The sequence below is a fragment of the Xyrauchen texanus genome, chromosome 29 (assembly GCF_025860055.1).
Source record: "Xyrauchen texanus isolate HMW12.3.18 chromosome 29, RBS_HiC_50CHRs, whole genome shotgun sequence".
Taxonomy (NCBI): Eukaryota; Metazoa; Chordata; class Actinopteri; order Cypriniformes; family Catostomidae; genus Xyrauchen; species Xyrauchen texanus.
In genome coordinates this window covers 28,368,254-28,388,875 of record NC_068304.1, presented here as the reverse complement: position 1 = coordinate 28,388,875, position 20,622 = coordinate 28,368,254, and the positions used below count along the sequence as shown (strand labels likewise).

Here is a 20,622-nt window from a genome sequence, read left to right as displayed (position 1 = left end):
ATTATATAATATAAAATGTAATGTCTGATTTGTTTTCATCAGTAAACTATTATGATATAACTGAATAAGCAATTAAGTATTTAAATACTCCACAGACATTGAGAATCATTCACGTTGTATGTGATGACAGAGCAGAGCACTAACAGTATCCAGTGTGAGCAATGCAGCACATGTAAAATATATATTTATATAATTCAAATCACAGCATTTGCGCTTTAATCTCAGCTTTATTTATGTCACAGTTGACCAAAGTACTTCACAGTAATAAAATGAAATAAATTACATTTCAAAATGATCACATATACAAACACCAGTAATCTAAAATACAAAGACTCAAAGGACAGTGTAAGAGATGAGATTTCAGACAAGACTTAAAAGTCTTCAGTGATCACACTGAGACATGACGCAAACTGTTTATCCAGAAAAGTGAAGCATCCAGCAAAAAACACACGTCATAATAAAAAGCACGATTAAAAATAAAATTTAGATGCCTGAAATTGAAGGAATTAAATAAAAATATATTACAACTGTATAGTAAAATGTAATATTCACTATAATAATAATAATATCACAAGCAAAAAAAAATTTAATGACATGTTGAAAAGTTCTATTTTCACTTGTTAAAAGTGTTAAGAATTTATTGATTAGACACCATTTTGATGATTACATTTAATTAAACTTTAAAAATGTTCTGGAAAGTTCTGGAAAATAATAATAATTATTAAAAAAATTTAAAATACCTAAACTGGTATGTTCAAAAGCACATTATAATATTAGCATATTTTTGCTGTGGTATAAAAATTGGTATCAAGAACCGTGAAATGTCACTGGTATCAGTACTGACTACTGAAATGTTTGTACCGTGACAACATTATTTTTAAGTAATAAGTATTTACATTGATTAGTTGAACACGTGCTAACACCAGTACTGTCTCTTTAACAAAAAACGCCATTTCTGTAAACCGTGCCTTTAAATGAGCGCATGTTAATGAGAGATGACTCGAATGGCTTTACCTTATGCATGATTAGAATTAAAAAGAAAACATTTTTTGTAGTTGCTTTTGACCAACAACTAATCATAAAGAAATGAAAGGGCATTAAAAGAGACAGTATTCAATGACAAATGGGTTGCATGGATCTCGTATTGGACACACATTACACAGAACAACTTTTACTCTCAACACGCTGTGAAAGGACCTCGCTGCTGAACACTTTACGACTAAACTACGTAATTACTGATGAGTGAAATGTAAACATTTACCAGCCAGTTGCCAAATATATTCATTTTAGTCACATAACGTGAAATTTGGTTGCAAATGCAAGTGCTTTTCTTTTATTGTAGTAGAGGGTTGCGCATTGAGTGAGTTTGATCATGGGATTTAAGTAGCGATATCGATTAATTGGAAAAACAATATTTTTTCCCACCCCTAGAAATGGACAATTATGTTAAATGTACAGAATTGATTCCAATTCCAATTCTAATGCTGTTTTTACAAGCTTAAATCATAGACCTTGTTAAGTTTTTGTCTTTATGCTAATACTTAGGAGTTGCTAAATCTGGTGCACCAATCAGGATATTTGTAGACGATACTGGTCTCCTATTTTTTAACACTAAGATCGGCCGATACTGATTATTTCTTAAAGTGCACTTTGCCACACTTTTGCAAGTTAAATGCTGCAGTTTATGCCCCGCACATTAAATTGACGGTAACACTTTACAAAAGGTTCCATTTGTTAACATGATTTAATAACATTACTGTAGTTAACATGAACTAATGAACTTTATGTTAGTTACAACATATACAAATACATTTTTAAAATCAAAAGTTGTATTAGTTAATGCATATTAATGCACTACTAACTAACATGAACTAAAATTAAACATTGTATTTTTATTAACTAACATTATGATTAATAAATGCTGTAAAAATACATTGTTCATTGTTTGTTCATGATACCTAATGCATTAACTAATGTTAAATAAATGAAACCTTTTTATTAAGTGTTACCAAAATGGCAATACACTTACATTAATTGTGAACTGATAACATTTATTTGTATTGAAAACAGTTATGAATAGTTCTGTTGCCAATATCAAAAGGTCATTGTGACATACTGGCAACCAAAAACCACGAGAGCATCACACACAGCAGAGATACTTTCAAAAATAAGAAAAATATATAAATTACAAGCTCTAAAACTGCTTCAGTGAGAAATCGATAATATCTATGATTTACTGTCTTTGGCATGTTGTTGTAACACTAATCACTAAATAAGATGCTGTTATTGAAGGTTAAACAGTTACATCTGTTATTAGTGGTATTGTGTCCACCATTAATCTGATATAAATTGGGATCCTCAGAGAATAGTGCTGGGATGAGTGATTGAAGAGATATTGAGAGTATCTGGAGAGGGCACATGTTTGATTGACACGGAGAGCGCTCATGTTAAAGAGAGTGAAGCTGAAAGTGCTCATGATCGCTCAAACAGTCTCTATCGCTCAACACAACGTCTGATTGTCACAACTCACGATACATCACATATGCTCAGATTTGTATTTGCATGTTTATTTGTAGTTTAATTCATTTTTATACCCATTAGCAGCCTCTTTATCCTCTTCCTGCTCACTGTGCAGCGAGTCAGAATTACTACCATAATGACTCTAGAAAATGGGCAACTTAATATTCATACACGTGTAATTCTTACACATTTAAAAAAAGAAAAACGGCATATTCATGTGAATTACATCATGTCTTAAAGTTAAAATTCTTGAATGCTTAGAACTGCCAACAAATCACCCTCCAAAAGCCACTCTGTCATGCTTCAAGTGCTTAGAAAGCACTCATTTATTAGAGGAGCAGTGTATGTGTGATTCCCCGTGTACTGCAAAACAGATCTGCCCTGACTCTAGGCATGATTAGCCGATCGCCGATCACGGATTTAAGACAAATATTGGATGATTTTGATTGGTGGCCGATCTATCAGCGCACCCCTAGTCGCTAATATCACCAATAAAATGAATTGTGAATGTTCCCATATCTAGTTTACGCTCATCTATTTTGTTTCTTTTCATTCTCCACTTTGGCTCTCTTTGTTCTTCTTTCCTTCACACTGGAAGTGATAGCCATCTTATTCATTGATGGCCTTTGTCTACACCTGCTTTAGATGTGAAAGACAGGTGGACCGATAGATTGTTGCATCCACTGATGTTTTCGGTCATGAGCCCTGGAGAGATGCTGACACTGTCGAGTGTGTCTCTGCTTCTATTATGAGTGCAGATGACTTAGCATAAATCAGCAACACCCCAGAGTGAAACTAGCGACTGAGCAATTCCTGAAGAAGAATATTTAGGTTGTGAAACCCATGACTGGCTGCATTTCAGTAAAGAAACTCCTACCCAAGCCCTGTTTTGAGTTTCACATCTGTGGATTTCTTAATGTTTGTTGTGCAAATGAAAAGGTTTTTAATTCTGGGATGTGGTGGAGAAGAAACTGCACATACCGTACATGAATTCCAGTTCAGCAGACTATCTGCATTGTTCTGTTATTTTTTTTTAAATGCATTGGAACATTTGATATCCCTTTTCAATTCATAGCTCAGCTCTTGTGCAATATATGGAAGCATTTGTAGAATTCATTCAGAGATTTAGCACTTCCCGTTGAAAAGAAAATCACAAATGATGTCTCAGTTTTAATGTCTCAGTTGTCACTCTTAGACAGCAAAGGGAGACTTTTAGTGGTAAAGATCCAGAAATCTCACATATCTCCTATAAAGTCCGAGAAGAGATCTGAACAATTTCTCAGAATTGCCAAGATGCCAAAGTCAGATGTTTCAATATGAACTCAAACATTTCTCATCAAATTGTCCTGAACTATGCTGTCCACTTTAATCGTATAGCTCTATGCCTTTAGTTTTCTTATTTATGTCTCGGGACTGAAAGAGGAATCTATGTGCAATAACATTTTCAGATGCGTTCCCGCTCTATAAATGTTCAGGGTTCAAGCAGTTCTGTGTTTCCACTATTCAGGACAAAATTGGGTCCATTTCTGAGTTTTCCAGAATTGTCAACTTGATTCTCCTCATGTTTGCTTGTCCTGCTGAGATAATAAATCCTTTCCAGGTGCAACATTACACAGATAATCCAAATGCTGCCCTCTTACGACTGGGTGTGTGAGTAAATCTGGATTTAGTGTTCTGAAAAACATTAACACCTCACCAGGTTAAGCTACTAGATTGGTATTGTCTGGTGCTGTGGATATGATGGCCTGCTCTAGTCTCTGTTGGGTTTTATTGGCTGAGCCTGTGGCTGCTAGGGCAGAATGTGTATTTGTGTGCCCGGAACTGTCTGTGAAAGACAGGGTGTCCTGAACGTGCTGCTTTAGAGAGATTCTGGGTGTGTATGAGTGTTAGCCCATAGTGTTCCAGAGGAGAGGACACAATGTGCATCCTTCACTATGAAAGAGAGAATGAGGGGTATTCAGGTAGACGCTAAAGGATTTGAGAGGATTTCAGGGAGGGACCTGCAAGCTTAAACTGTTTACACACTGGAATTAATCTTGGAAAGGACTGCTGGGAAACCCTCTTTATTTACAGTATGTGTGTGACTCCATGTTTGCTTTGTGTAAAAGCTGCTTTATGCATACGTGTTTTTGTTCTGCTGACTCAATTCAGTAGGTCAGTTGACAGCAATGATAAGCATCTCTCTGTCTTTCACACACACACACACACACACACACACACACACACACACACACACACACACACACACACACACATGTTGTGTTTCCATGTTTTATGGGGACTTTCCATAGACATAATGGTTTTTATACTGTACAAACTTTATATTCTATCCCCTAAACCTAACCCTACCCCTAAACCTAACCCTCACAGAAAACTTTCTGCATTTTTACATTTTCAAAAAACATAACGTCACCTTCCTAAAATAATTGCCTAAGTCATTTTTTCACTTTTCTCAGAAAACACAAAACACTGAACCAATAATTGAATATATGATATTTATTGATAATGTCACTCAAAAAGGTTATGGCATAAGATGACTATTGACATACTGATAACAATGCATGTCAATTATGTAACGTAACGGGAATAAATGACTTAGACAGATTTTTGAACATGCCTTTGTTACTTAGGCAATTTTAAATTGACAACTCTGTCAACAATAAAACACTAACAAACAAACTAAACATCATTCTGAGGAGGCATGAGTAGCTTTTCCATCTTCTTGATGCACCTGCCATCTTAAAAAACTTGTAAAATTGTCTCATTGCCTTTTGACTTAGGCAAAATAAAACGGCCTAAGTCACACACTTGACATAGGCCACTATACTATAGGGGTAGAATTGCATGATCTGTTCAACTGAGGATGTGGGCGATTTTACCAAAGGTGGCCAGCATCATGAGGAGATGACTTATGCAAAAAAATCATTTTTGTCAAAAAATGACTTAGGCAATTATTTTAGGAAGGTGACGATAATTTAGTATGATTTATAAGCTGTTTTCCTCATGGGGACCGACAAAATGTCCCCACAAGGTCAAAAATTTCGGGTTTTACTATCCTTATGGGGACATTTGGTCCCCACAAAGTGATAAATACACGCTCACACACACACACACACACACACACACACACACACACACACACTTGTAGTGTTTCCATGTTTTATGGGGACTTTCCATAGACATAATGGTTTTTATACTGTACAAACTTTATATTCTATCCCCTAAACCTAACTCTACCCCTAAACCTAACCCTCACAGAAAACTTTCTGCATTTTTACATTTTCAAAAAACATAATTTAGTATGATTTGTAAGCTGTTTTCTTCATGGGGACTGACAAAATGTCCCCACAAGGTCAAAAATTTCGGGTTTTACTATCCTTATGGGGACATTTGGTCCCCACAAAGTGATAAATACATGCTCACACACACACACACACACACACACACACACACACACACACACACACACACACACACACACACACACACATACACACACACACATGTTGTGTTTCCATGTTTTATGGGGACTTTCCATAGACATAATGGTTTTTATACTGTACAAACTTTATATTCTATCCCCTAAACCTAACCCTACCCCTAAACCTAACCCTCACAGAAAACTTTCTGCATTTTTACCTTTTCAAAAAACATAATTTAGTATGATTTATAAGCTGTTTTCCTCATGGGGACCGACAAAATGTCCCCACAAGGTCAAACATTTCGGGTTTTACTATCCTTATGGGGACATTTGGTCCCCACAAAGTGATAAATACAAGCTCACACACACACACACACAAGTCAGAAAGACATTGCAAGAGTGAGTAAGGGAAGATGATTAACCCTCATTTGCTTACACAGAATGGTTTTTGCAGTCTCACTTCTGTCTCTCGTGCCTGTTTTGGAAGCCCACGTGTTGCATTTTGCTCTTACAGATGCTCTTTTTTCTCTTGTCTGCTGTACAGTTACTGATTTTACCATTAGTCTCTACCCATCATTCCCATCATTCCACATGCTAAAAGGGTGAATTTCTTAAAGAATCATCCAGGTCATCAAAAACTAGCATGCATTCTTACACTAATACTTTACAATTTAAATTATAGGCCAATATAATTATGTTGTCACATTGCAGCAACGGGAAAGATATGTTTTTTACATTACAAAGATTATGAGATTATTCACATTACATTAATGATAATTATTTTTTTCCACATTGCAGTGGTGATAATGAGATTTATTTTTCATAACAGCAATTAGAATCTGATTTGTTTTTCACATTGCAGTAATACCAATCAGATTTTCTTCACATTGCAGTATTGAGAGAGATTTTTTTTTCACATTACATAAATGGGAATATTATTTTTTTTTGCATTGCAGTTATGAGAATTAATTTGAATCACATTACAGTTATGAGAATGAGATTTGTTTGCATTACAGATGGCTACTGAGAATTGGGGTTGGAAATGTGTTGTGTTATGAAAAATAATTTCACAATGCAAAAAGTCTTAAAATAAGCTTATTTTTCTGTATGGAAAATATATTTACGTATATTATTCTCAGATTTTGGGGGTGAAATATGATCCAGACATTTCTGGACAGTTTTTGTGAGTGTCACCCAAAAATACTGCCAGAGGTTGACTGTCCTGTCTCGGGTTTTGACGAGAGTTAAAACAATGTCTATAAATAGCACTGAAATCATGGCAGTTTGATGTGTTGTTTTTTTTATTTTATTTTTTACTATTTATTGCAGCATAAATTGTTTTGTTGAGTGCGCTCTTGTGTTTAGTCTACTATTGTCATCTTTTGGAAGCTTGTTAAAGCTCACAAGTGCTGTTAATTGTATTTAGTTTATATGTATTTGTGAGGTTGCTGAGATCATCTCTGGTGTGCGTTGAACTCGGACCGTGTTTAGTCTACATCTGCCATGCTCGCTTGTGAGTGTTTCTGTCAAGCCTCAGTCCACCCATCCTGTCAGAGCTCTCCGTCCCTCCAGTTTGCTTCTGAGATAAGTTCTCTGAACTCTCTGGTGTGTTACAAAGTGTTGATTTTGACTGTGTTGGACAGTTTCGGTCTAGTGCACTCAGCTGTTGTCTGACCTAACTGAGTCTCCTGCAGTCAAAAGTACTGTATGTCTGATGGAGAGGAAGGTTATTGTTTGCATGTTTCATGTTCCATATATGTCAGGTCTATTCTCTTGTGCACTGACTGTCGAGAACTGTTTTATCATCACGTCTGTCAGGCCACCCTTCTGCTAGTTCTTTTCATAATGCTCTCTACTTTATCTCTTCCTGTGTTATTTGTGCCCTGTCTCATATTTGACCCCCTCAAGGTACCAAATGGGCATTAATAATGGATGGTTTATGATGTCTGTGACTGCAGCTTTGATGAGAAGTAATGTGTACATGTGTGGGTGTGTGTGTGTGTGTGTGCAGTCTCTTTAGGAATCAGTTGAATTACTTATGTGGCCAACAGAGGCCTATTATTTTTCCACTGATAACAGATTTTTTCAGGTATTCGAATCTGGATCTGCTTGTTTCTCTCATAATAAACATCTTAACGCTAGATAAAGTCACAAGAAAGGGAGGGATCGCAAAACTAGTCTACTGAAACTGGAGGAAACTTAATGGCCAAATATGAAGTGCATTAATATTAATAAACTCAATATTCTTTCATTTTAAATCACCAGCAAAATCATTGTGAATATATAGTATACAATATATCGCCCAGCCATAATGTGAACCACACAGTAGGTTGGCCATTATTTGCACCATCCTGCCCAGACTTTTCACCTTTGACCCCAAAACCTTTTTGTGTTAAGTGTGATCGATAAGGCCATTAATTGTGAGCTGGCCGCCCCTGGAGAGTGACCTAAAAAGCCAGGGTCTGCACACTGGGGGGGCATTAAGGGGGTCAGCATTCCATCACATGAATGCACCCACCCTTGATTTGATAAGCGTCAAGGCACTGTCAGGCCACAAGATCAACCAAGACCAATGGAGGTTTTTCTAATAATCACAAGGAATTTCATGAAAATGAAATTAAGTTGTTTTTTCTTCTTTAAAGCACTAGGAAACATATTGATGTCATGCCCCACGAAAAAATGGGCTTATTATTTAGCTGTCTGGAACTGAACAAACCATTTTTCCTCTGAGTAAGTGATTGTTGTGTGCATGTTTTGAGGAGTCTTATGTTGTTTAAATTTGTTTACCTTTGTTTCTCGCACAGGGGTCGAGTGTTTACATTGGACTTCAGTGCCATGCGAGTTTGTGACCTGGAGTTTGACCTCGTCAGACGTCTGTCCACATCCTCCAGCTCCACAGACACACCCACAAATACAGACCCCACCCCCAACTGCCTGTCTGTGTGGAAGTACTACTGTAGAGATAATTTTGGCTGGAGGGAATACTCAGAGGTGAGGCACGCCAATCTGATCCATTCTTTTCCTTGTAATAAGCAACCAATCAAATAAAACACTTTAATAAAGAATCAGGAGAGATTCAGTACTACAAGCTCACAAAAAAATGTCTAGGTTGCATTTCATCCCAAAATCAAAATAAATGTTAGTTTGTATAAAGAAAATAAAGCTTATTGTAAAGACTATTATGGTTTTGTGCATTGTGACATTATTTTTATGATGCAAATTTTTTAATTCTTAAAGTCGTTTAACTGTGAGGTTTTTGTTTAGTTCCTAATGCTCCCAATGGTGATTCTCATTAGATTATCATTACTGTAATGAAGTAAAACAAATTGCTTAATACAAGTATTTAAATCTTTTTTTATTTTTATTTTTTTATTAATCAGTCCAAGGCTGGTCAACATGATGTATAAAACTTTCTAGTACCTTTTTCTTCTCACATTACAGTAATGAGAATGGGATTTTTGTTGCATGAGAGGGGTGGCTTTATTGTCTTGCAAATAAATTAATGATGCCAAAAATCATAATAGACCTAGAATAGACTTCATGTTCTTTAAGCAAAATATAATTTCTTATTTTTCTCTTTCAATTTTGGGGTGAAATATGACCCAGGCATGTTCTTGACAGGTTCTTTGTGAGATTGACCCTATCACCCCAAGTCTTTTTAAATAACTCTCAGTTTTCACACTTGTGCTGCATTAGATAATGCTGTTGGCGACAGATATTCAGTTATTGGAGTTAGTGTTGAGTGTTTGTGTCTTACTGAATGTACACTGTTATTGTTTTGTGAGTACATTTTGAGCTTTTGCACACCAGAGAAGACGTCCTGTCCTGCTCATAAGCGCCTGAGATCAGAATATTGCATAAGAGTTCCTTTGAAAACAAAGCTTTTTATTTCCTTTGTAAATCTCCTATGATGGATACATTCTGACCAGTGCTCCAGATAAATTGAGTGGGAGTCAGAGCAAATTTAAGTGTTCTGTTTTCTCTCTTTCTTTGTCTAACTAATTTCCTCTCTCTTTGTCTCACAGCCGGTGGTTCGGTTGATCGAGGAGGCTAGTGGCCGAGGTCTGAAGGAGGTCCGTTTCATCACACTGCAGAACCAGTATATCCTGAACATTCGTGAGGGCTTTCAGCAAAATGCTGTTTTCGGTTTCCAACGACAAATCAAGAAACGACCGCTGTTTAGGTCCTCCATAATGCTCACGCCTTACCTCCAGTGAGTATCTTCAAAAGCAACCCATCTATTGTCTACTAGTCAAATCTATTGTCAGACACCCCAGCTTTCTCATGAAATATCCTACAACACTGCTCAACAATAAAGATTTCTGCTGTTCCATTTGGACTCTTAGTTCAGATTTGTACTTGCCCTGCCTACATTTTCAGACAACAAAAAAAGTTTGCAAAAAAAAAGTTTAATGTTATAATTTGCAATAATAACTGGAAATTATACTGCTATGATGAAATTCAGTAGTATATCTGGAAAACAATGGGATACTATAAACTACATGACTGATTTGTTTATAATTACAGTACCAGCCCATTCTTACTAATGCTTATTCTTGGTGACATACTCAAATCAGTAGAATCTACACAGGCCTCTACAGTGCAACCATTTCAGTCCCATTTGCTACTGATAATTACTGTGTGTGACTGTGTAAAAATATTTTGGAGCACCAGTGTGAGTGACCCGATTGAAGTAGGGGTGGGAGAAAAAATATATTCTCAGATGAAACGATTCTGAGAATGTGGCAGCGCAGTGGTGCTTATGCGCGAACCAGAGACAGATGTTAGAAACACTCGCATATCCTAAAGCCAAGTGCATCCTACAAAACGTATTGCAGACTGGATGTATCAACCACACACAATTCATCTCCTAATGAAACTATGCTCCTTAAATTAATTCACAAAGTCACACACATAGCAACAGGAGAGTTAATTTCGTGATTGCCTGTCAACAAAAAACATGAAATACGAGCTTGCGCCTGTTATTGCACTAATTTGCACAACAAGAAAAGAAAAACTCCTGAAAATAATGCTGAGACAGTGGTTCGGGAGACGTGGGTGATGTTTTGTTTTTTTCTAAAACATTTTTTGTCTTCTGCTTCCTAATGTCTTTTACTCCTCTTGCACTCTTTCATTTGCTGTTGCACATTGTCAGTATCTTGCTCGTCGGGAAGAGTGCACACACCTGACGGCTCGTTAGATAAATGTTAAGCAGGTGAGACTTCTATTCGCAGAGCAAACAGATGGAACAGCTTATACAAGATGCTTGATAGATATTTATTTTCTTGTGTAAAGAGGTTAGTTTTATCACTTTTTATGATGACAATACTGCCATACGAAGGCTGCACAGTACACCAACAAAACAGTTACTTGATTTGAATGTGGATTTTGTAGTTAATGCAATATTCTCAAAACCTGGTTGAAGTTGAGCGAGACCTGTCTGTCACAGGGCAATTTATAGTCCAAGAACCCCAAGTTACTTTGTTTTACCTTTGCACAGCAGAATAAGACGCTACAAAAACATTGAAACATGGTGTGACAGGTTTACAAAGGACAACTATTTAAAAACAGTGCTAACAGACACAAAACACATTCAGTGACATTCAGCCTCTAAGTCTATGTTCAGACTGCAGGCAAATCAGATTTGTTTCTCAAATCAGATATTTTCAGGCAGACTGTCCGCACTAATAATTGCAAGTGATCAAATTAGATTTGCGCATTCAGACATAACCAACCTATCTGCATGGGTTGATTTGGTAACAACGTAGGCGCACCCACGTGACGATGCTTTCAAAACAGATGCGGGAAAAATGGTGCATCATCTCACTCTCCAAATAAGCACCCTGTCCAGTAAGAAAAACTCAGCGACAGAGGAGACTGGAAAATATTGTGATGTTCCGTGCGGCAAACACTGATCTTTGACGTCATTGTTGTGTGTGGCATTAAGAATGATGCAAAAGACCATTTGAAATCCGAATTGAGCAGCCAGAGCATCCGGACTGAGACGCATCTGAAAAAACCTCCCGATGTGGTTTGAATCGGAAAAATCTGATTTCATGTGTTTTTTTGCGATCCATCTCATCTGGATACAATCTGGATATGCAAAACATCAGATTTTTTAGTGGCAGTCTGAACAAGGCCTAAGACAGCTGACCACCTGACTCAGGCCACTGAAAATTTAGAATGGATTTGGCCTGCGGGCTGCCAGTTGAAAAGGCCTGCTCCAAGTAATCAGTCCGAATGCAGGATGTAGGCTTCATTTTAAAACTGGACAGCAGTTTTGAATCTATTCCACCCTGTTTTCATTTTTCCCTCTTATGGAGTCAATATGTCCAGGCATAGTTCCCACCTCTCCCGCAGTTAATGGGTCGGAATCTTTCCCATCCCCATCATTTGGCTCCTGTTATCAGGTAGAGGCCACAGCAACACTGGTCCACCCATCAAAAGGCTCCTGCAGCGTCAGGAACACAATGTCCTAAGCGCCGGGGTGGAACTCATTAGCGCGATTGACAATTTGGCCAAACTGTTGCCTGCACCAGCTGAGTTAATGCTCAGCAAGCAGCATAACTCACCCTCTAACACACACACTAACACTCCCAAACAAACACACCCTTCACAGTTGGTTTCCCAAGAGTGTTTGCTTATCTAGCCGTCTTCGCTATTTTTTCTGAACTCTTTTGCTCTGTCCTTTCCATTTGCTTTTCCTCATTCTTGCTCAGTGCCTCTCAAATGGGAAATAAATTGCTGCGATTTCAAGCAAAGACAGTCAGTTTGAGAGAGAGAGCAAGCATAGCAGAGAAAAGTTACAGATGACTCAGGAGGTAGTCACGCTGACTGATCACGTCTACCTGCTTAGAAATCAAAATAGATGTTTTGTCACAAGACTGAACCCTGGCCGGAACCTCCATTTCGGCATGACTGCAAGGCCTCGCAGGCTGTCAAAGCATAACTTTTTCACAGTTGACCCCTCACAGGACAATACAGCACTCAGTACATTTGAATACAATCCCATTTCTACACTAATTGTCACAGTACCAACATTTTCAGTAGTCGACCAGTGAAATTTCATGATTCTCAGTACAAATTTTGAAACCACAGAAAAGTGAAAATGCTAATAAAAAGCACTACTTAATTTAAAAGTGAAATATGTTAAAATAAATAAACTCCACTTCCAATTTTCAAGTAATTTTTCAAGTTAACAGTCAGTAAAAAAATTTAAAACAAAGAAACAGAATATTTAACAGAAGTATTAAGTATTCAAATTCAGAAAATTAAAAAAATTAACTAAAATAAATAGTAAAATGTGTAACTAATTAAATAATAAAACTGCTTAAATTATTGGTAGAAAAAATACAAATAACACAATATAGGACAATCACACTTATTTGATTTGTTTATGAGGCCTACAGCATAACCTACATCAATCTTTATGACCATTGCGTTGTTGAAACTCTATTGGTTAGATTCTGATAATAAACAGCCTGTTGTAAAGGCAGAACATTTTAACAACTTGTGTTTTAGACTGTGGTGAAAGCCATTGAGTCCTTGTTACTCCCATTACTGTAGAAAGACTGTTAGCTACTATATCATTACATTATTTCAGTTGTCTTATTACTTGGTACAGATCAGTACTTTTGATATTCCTAGACATTATCTACACAAAAATAAAACAAGAGAAGAAGTTAGAGATACAAGAAAAAAATAAACAAAACGAATACAAAATCTAGCATTTGGCTAGTGGTTGGCTGCGGACTTTCTAATTCTAATGATTTACAGTATTAAAGCCTAAAACTAAACTTTGAGACAAGCATTTTACAAAGGAAATATGGGTACAAACTGAAATACGTTTCATCCAAAACATCCTTTGTTTCCTGAAATGAACATGAACATAAATAAAACCAAAATGTCTTTTTGCCTTATCTCACATTTAGCACCTTTATTAAATCATCAGTCTTTTTACTGTAGCAACCTACTGGAATTTCCTTTGTTCCTGTCAGTCCACAAAGATTTGAATGCATTTGATTCAGTTTCTTTCAAAATGTCTCTGTGAATTCCATATTCTTGATACCACAGATCGACACTCATGTTTGTCTGGTGATATTTTGTCTTTTAATTTCTACATACTGTTTTTCATAATTTAGTCATGTCTTTATGACACCATTATTTTGCCATCTTCTCTAGGACTCTCGGGGGCCTTTCCTCAGCATTTCTCTCCTCCTTGGAAAGTTCTGTAAGCCAGCCTCTCTCTCCTACGTCAAGCACTCCCTCCAAAGTGTACCCTGAGACCTGGTTGCCCATGAACACTAGTCAGGACTTCCTGCAGGTGCCCGTCTCCTGGGACGACCGCAGTTACCGGACCATCTACAGCCTCTTCCACAAGACTGTTTCTGAGACCAAGTTCCGCATTCTCAAGATCCTCCGTGTCCAGAACCCGTTCCTCTGGGAGAAGTACAAAAGGTGTGGTAGAGCATTCTCAAAATATCTAGAAGTTGTTTAGACTATTTATTTGGAGCCAAAACTATGTTTAGTAAATACCAAGATTATGAACTGGATGAATCAAAGAATAAAAAGGTTTGATTAGAAACAAGCTGTCCTTTATAAAGTCCTGTACAAACAAGAGTACAAGCAAGACTTGAGAAGCTTTGATGTTGTTTGTCTTACTACTGCTAGTTGTCAACTACTCTAACGGTTCTCACCAAGTTTGTCTTGGTCGGAAACAGATGTTTTTGCGGTGAGTCCGTGAGGTGAACTTCTCATTATGTGAAATGAAGAGCATGTAGAGGAAGTGTGTGCGGGAGGAAGAGGTGCAAGGTGTCTTGTCATGGGTATTTTTTAAATAAGCTATTGTCCTTGAAAAAAGGTTTCTTTCTTAGCTACAGATGATAGGGGTGAGTCGGGGAAAATAGTTGCTGCTGACTCATTGAGGTGTGTTTGTGTATATGTGTGTACGTGTCTCTTCACTACTATCTTAAGCATGCAGTAGATTTGCTAATCCTTGCATATCTCAGTGTTGCATATGTCTAGTAATGCATTGCAGGTGTGATTGCTGTGTCTCAACGTGTAGTAGACATGTTTGGAAATGTAGAAATATGGAATGTTTGAAATATTATATATTTGAGGATTCTTGAGGGTTTGCAGTGTAGTGTAGACTGACTTCGACTACCAGCATATCAGTCTGGTCCACATTGCATTTTATTCTGACCAAGAACCACCCACTTAGATGGTCTTAGTCTGATCATCTGAACATGTAAAACGTCAACGTAAGTTAGCTTTTTTTTTACTTGAAATATACAAGCGGGTGAATCTGATATCAGATATCATTATGTCTGAGATAACTCTCAGAGCCAAGCCAAATATACAAGTATGCTCAAGTATATCTTGTTTACATGCTACTAAGAGTCTCAAGTTTCAGCTTTTTATTACCATTCAAAGATTTTAAACAATGCACCTCTCAAACGTTGTCAAATCCAGTGATTAGTTTTTCTTTGAAAGCACATATTATAGTGCCCTGTTGAAAAACCAGCACTGCTAGTCACCTGCTTATGTTGCGTTTTGGATGCTGGCCTCCAGCATTGTGTCTTGGTGTGCTCACCAGGCTTCTTGGGGGCTGTTCAGACTGAGCGTGTTCTTGTGCAAAAAAAGCTAGACACAACCCAAAGAACAGAATGGAGACACGTATTTAAAGCATTTTACATTCTTTTTGTCATGATGCAGCATCTAAAAAAAATGTTGTGCTCCTGTGTGAGATGTTGAAATAACTGCAAGACATTGTTCAATGTGTAGCACACATTTACATAGTAAAATAATTGAAAATCAGCTAGACGCAGTGCAACGAATATAACAGAATGTCTTGAGACACATTTTTAAAAGTTGCCATTCTTTTTATCCTGACGTGGCTTCTAAAAAACGTGGCACTCTTGCATAAGACGCTGAAAAATACCAAGGCACAGCGCAAAGGTCAAAGACTTCCATCTAGAGCATGTTTACATAGAAAAACTATTGAAAAATAGCATGGATGGACACAAAAACGCATTCAGTGATTAGGGCCCCCGTACAAGCTAGACAGTTTTGGTCAACCAGTTTTATCTGAGAGACCATGCTGGTTGACCAGCCATATTTTTCTGGTGAACAGCACTAAACCAGCCTGAACCAGCATGGATAAATTCATGCTGGTGTTAGCTGGTCATGGGAAAGACAGATCTCAAATGTAATCTGCTTTTGCAGGTGAAGATTATATATGTACAATAGTTCTGAGTGTTTCCAGGTTGTTGGCCAACAAGCAAGAGAGGGAGATTTAGAGAATGTCATAGGGAAAGCATGAAAGAGTATTTGTTTACATCAATAAAAGAAATAACAAAACAGACTGCGTGGACTGATGAAAAAGAGCTTTGTGAAAGATGAAAGGAGAAGCTGAAAAAACATGAGTGGAGATGACAACACTGACACATATGGAGTCACTGGTTCCAGGCCAAGTGTATTTGAGCGTGTGTTTGTGTATGTGAGGGATAAGGCAGTGGCTGTGATGACAGGGCCTGGTCAGTGAACATAGGGTCAATGGAGGTCAGTAGGGATCAGGCAGTGTCACAGTGAGGACTCAACTGTTTAGGGAGTTCTTCTCAGCCAGGCTGGCCTCGCGTACCCTCTGCCCACAACAATAGAGGCATAGACTCGGACTAATGGAGCCCTGTTGCTGACTGGGCTCACTCAGGTCCCTGGTGCTCATCTGTTCACTCACCCTTCCTGTACCCTCTCACTTCTCTGTTTCCACTTGATCAGATGACAAGCTGAGCGCTCTGGAGTTTGGCTTGTTGTTGTGTGAGGACAGCTGGCTCTGACAAAAGAGACTTTTTTTTTTTTAAGATTTCATGCCGTAACTGTCAAGGCTCATTGAGATAACTTGCATGAAACTGCGACGAACCCATGTTTGTTATATTATTTTGTGCATTAGATATGTTCTGTGGCTAAGGAATAATTTTGCTGTCTTCTCCTTATATTGTGCCAAATAGCACTATAGATAAACTTCTGATTATTTCCTGTGAGGAAAACGTTAGAGGATGCACAGGTAACATCCTTTCAGAAGTGATCATCCCTATGCCTTATTCCCTTCAAAGATTTTCATCCACTGTGAGAGCTTTGAAATGCTAAGAGGTGTGGGGCTCAAACATAAGGGTCATTCGTAACTCACTTTATAAGTCATTTGTATTGGAAATTCTGTTTGAAGTGATCTTACAGCATGACAATCATGATTGTTCTGCCTTCAAAGAAGGTGATGTATCCTGTTTGGAAAGCAGTCTTTACCTTAAAGGTGCACTTAGAAAATGTTGTGTTTGTGTCATTTTGGACACAGTGGCACCTAGCTGCTGGATGCAACCTCATTCAAAATAAATTGTTTTCAGTTTCAGATGCCATTGCAGAAATGTACTATTTACAGTCAGCCATGATTACTTTAATACATGAATGAAAGTGTCAAATAACTGGGTGGTTACTGAGATTGAGCAAGTGTTCTTCTGATCATGTGATTCAAACATGGCTGCCCCCATGATGGGACCCTCTCTGTGTAGAATAAAACAGCATTTAAAAGGTTACTGTTATGACTGGAGTCTTCATCTCATGTGTTATGAATTCATACATATATTGCGAATTGCAATTGATTTATTTTAGAGTAAAACTTTGTTAATGAGGACAAAATTACTGAGTACACCTTTAAGGCTCTATTTGTTAACATTGGTAAATTCATTAGGTATCATGAACTAACAATGAACAATATATTTTTATATTATAAAGCAATAACATATCATATATATATATATATATATATATATATATATATATATATATATATATATATATATATATATATATATATATATAAATTGCTTTTATAATATAAAGCAATTCATAATGTTAATTAATGTTTTTTCTAAAGATACAATTGTTTGCGGTTCATAATGCATTAACTAATATTAACACATACATATTGTAATGTTATAAATGTATTAGTATATGCAGAAATGAATACAAACCATGATTAATAATTTAGTTCATGTTAACTAATATAGTTAACTAATTTTAATGATACAAACTTATTGTAATGTGTTGCTGATGTACAAGTCACAACAGATGTTCTCTTTAGCAGAAATAGTTCTTAGAATTCTATGTAATCCATTTATTATGTTGCAGTTTGCAATTAAGTGTCCAGCCAAGTTTTATTTACATGGATTTAAGACACTCAGATCTTGAAGTTTTCCCAGATTTGGACTTCTGTCTTTGCTTTTGTCTGATTAACTCTTGGCTTTTGCTCTTGGCTTTTGATGAGCATGTTTTATTAAATCGTCTGTTTCTCTGTAATTTCTCCCGACAGAAAGAAGGAGTACATGTCACGGCGCATGTCGGAGATGGACTGCATGCTGAACGAGCGGCACCTGTTCCACGGCACGTCCCAGGATGTGGTGGAGGGCATCTGTAAGCACAACTTCGACCCTCGTGTCTGCGGCAAACATGCCACCATGTTCGGCCAGGGCAGCTACTTTGCACGCAAAGCCGTCTACTCCCACAACTTCTCCAAGCGCTCGCCCCGCGGCGTGCACTACATGTTCCTAGCCAAAGTCTTGACGGGCAAGTTCACAGTGGGCAACCCTTCCATGCGCCGACCCCCCCCTCTGAATCCAAGAGACCTCTCAAGTGACCTCTTCGACTCATGCGTGGACAACTGGATGGACCCACAGATTTTTGTTATCTTTAACGATGATCAGAGTTATCCATACTTTATCATTCAATATGAAGAAGTGGGAAATACTGTAGCTATTTGAAGAGCACCGTACGTGTGGATAGCTGTTCACGAGACCTATGGGCACGATCGGCCAGTTAGAAAAGGGAGAGGAGTGGTTGTTCGCCTGCACTCCAAATGGAACTCATGGACCGTATGGGATGTGTCCGGATATGGAGAGCATGGGAGTAACAACCAGTTTCCCGCCCTCAGTCCTGGTATGTGTGAGGGTTTACAAGTGACCATTTAGTGCCCGTCTTCACATGCCCCTGTGAATACAAATGGGAATGTGTGTGTTGATGTGTGTGCGAATGTTGTGTCCCTACTCTGTGCTGGACAGTTCAGTATGTGTATCATGTGTGTTGACGAGTCTCTGTTGTGGCTTCCATAGCTGGTCATGGATAGGACTCCGTGTAATAAAGAAGCCATTTGATGGCTTGCCACTCTGACTTGAGGCTGTTGTTGCAGCTTTACATTCTTTTTGTTTTTTCTAAAAGACCACCGTTTCCCCATTGCTGCCATTCGCGTTCTATTCTTAATTTGTGCAAAGTTGTAAATACATTCTCCTTGTTTATATTTGAAGTTTGTGCCTTTTGTTCATAAATAAATAGTTTATTTATGTTAGTCAATGTATCAATGAGTAAATAAAAACAATTTAAATAAAATTTTTTGGTTGAAGTTTGTTTAAATGGCGTTAAGGCTTGTGTGCACTTAATTTTGCCACCTGTTGTTACATTTCACACACAGTCAATCGCTCTAGTCTTAAAAAGCATGCTCTCTTGACTACTGTGTGATACTCTTTAATTACGGTTAACGGCAGGCGCATATGTAGATGACACGCACAGATGCTGACTGCCCACCATTCTAGAAAAACTGGGCTGCACATGGACAGTTTATACGTACTGTGCTGATGACGACATTTGTGTCACATTCAATGTGCTGTGACATACCAGCATGCAGAAAACAGAAGTATAATTTTTACCTTAAGTTGTTTTGTGCACAGGCCAAGCATGTTAATGTGACACTCAAACGTTCAACAGCTCATTTAATTTCAATGTTGACAAAGTTTGCTTCTGATCATTTGAAGCACAGCCAACGATTACCAAACAATTTGTATGACATACAATTACATGGGCAGTGCCGACATGAAAATCAACACAAAATGGAAGAGAGACTGATGATACATTGAGTTATGCGAAACAATTTCAAAGTCACGTCATGACATTCAGAGAAAGATTGATGCATGTTATAATGTCAGCATCAAAATGCGACATGTAATATTGCCTCTTATGGTGAAGTCAATGTGGCGCATGACATTTCTTGAGAGGTGGTTAAGCCTTGAAGTGAAAAGTGAGACACTACTTGAATGTTTGTTAACATTTCAGGACAATAATTTACTTGTTACAGATGGAACAGTTTGTTCTTATTGGCCGACCCTGGAATTAAATCTGCTTAAATTTCTCTTCAAGCTTGTTCTCTAAAAGAAAACAATCTGTCTTACCCTCTCGACTATATCTTTCTTTCTTGCTCTCTTAACCGACTCCAACCCCGGTCTCTTGCCATGGCTCCCCAGGGGGCTCTGGGTACCTAAGCTCCATGCTTAATGAATCCCAGAGCACCAGACAAAGAAAAGAGGCAGCAAGGGTACACTCTCCCCACCCTGGAGCCGACCACTTTAGGAAACATCAGCAGGCACAAGTCACTCGAAGTCTCTGCTGATATGCCTGATAACACCCTCCCCTACGCCCAGTCCAGTCTCTCTCCATTTTGTCGCTCTGAACTGTAACCATCTTTGCCTTCTGTTGTGATCTGTCATTCTCAGTATTGCAGAATGATCCAGGTGACTGATCTATGCTGGGTCAGTCTATGGTAATACTGTCAGATGGCGAGGGAGAGGGTCTGACAGATGTCCAGG

At 37.9% G+C, this 20,622-nt stretch overlaps 1 protein-coding gene across 1 annotated transcript in view; it reads left to right on the top strand.

The window, feature by feature from the left end:
* Positions 1 to 19,372, top strand: part of LOC127622831 (protein mono-ADP-ribosyltransferase TIPARP-like) — a 36,238-nt gene extending 16,866 nt beyond the window's left edge. The window contains exons 3-6 of the mRNA XM_052096934.1: positions 8,746 to 8,932; positions 9,967 to 10,154; positions 14,123 to 14,398; positions 18,303 to 19,372. Coding sequence (XP_051952894.1) covers positions 8,746 to 8,932; positions 9,967 to 10,154; positions 14,123 to 14,398; positions 18,303 to 18,750 — 1,099 coding nt within the window. The 3' untranslated portion in view covers positions 18,751 to 19,372. The remainder of the gene's footprint in view (positions 1 to 8,745; positions 8,933 to 9,966; positions 10,155 to 14,122; positions 14,399 to 18,302) is intronic.
* Positions 19,373 to 20,622: the final 1,250 nt, after the last annotated feature.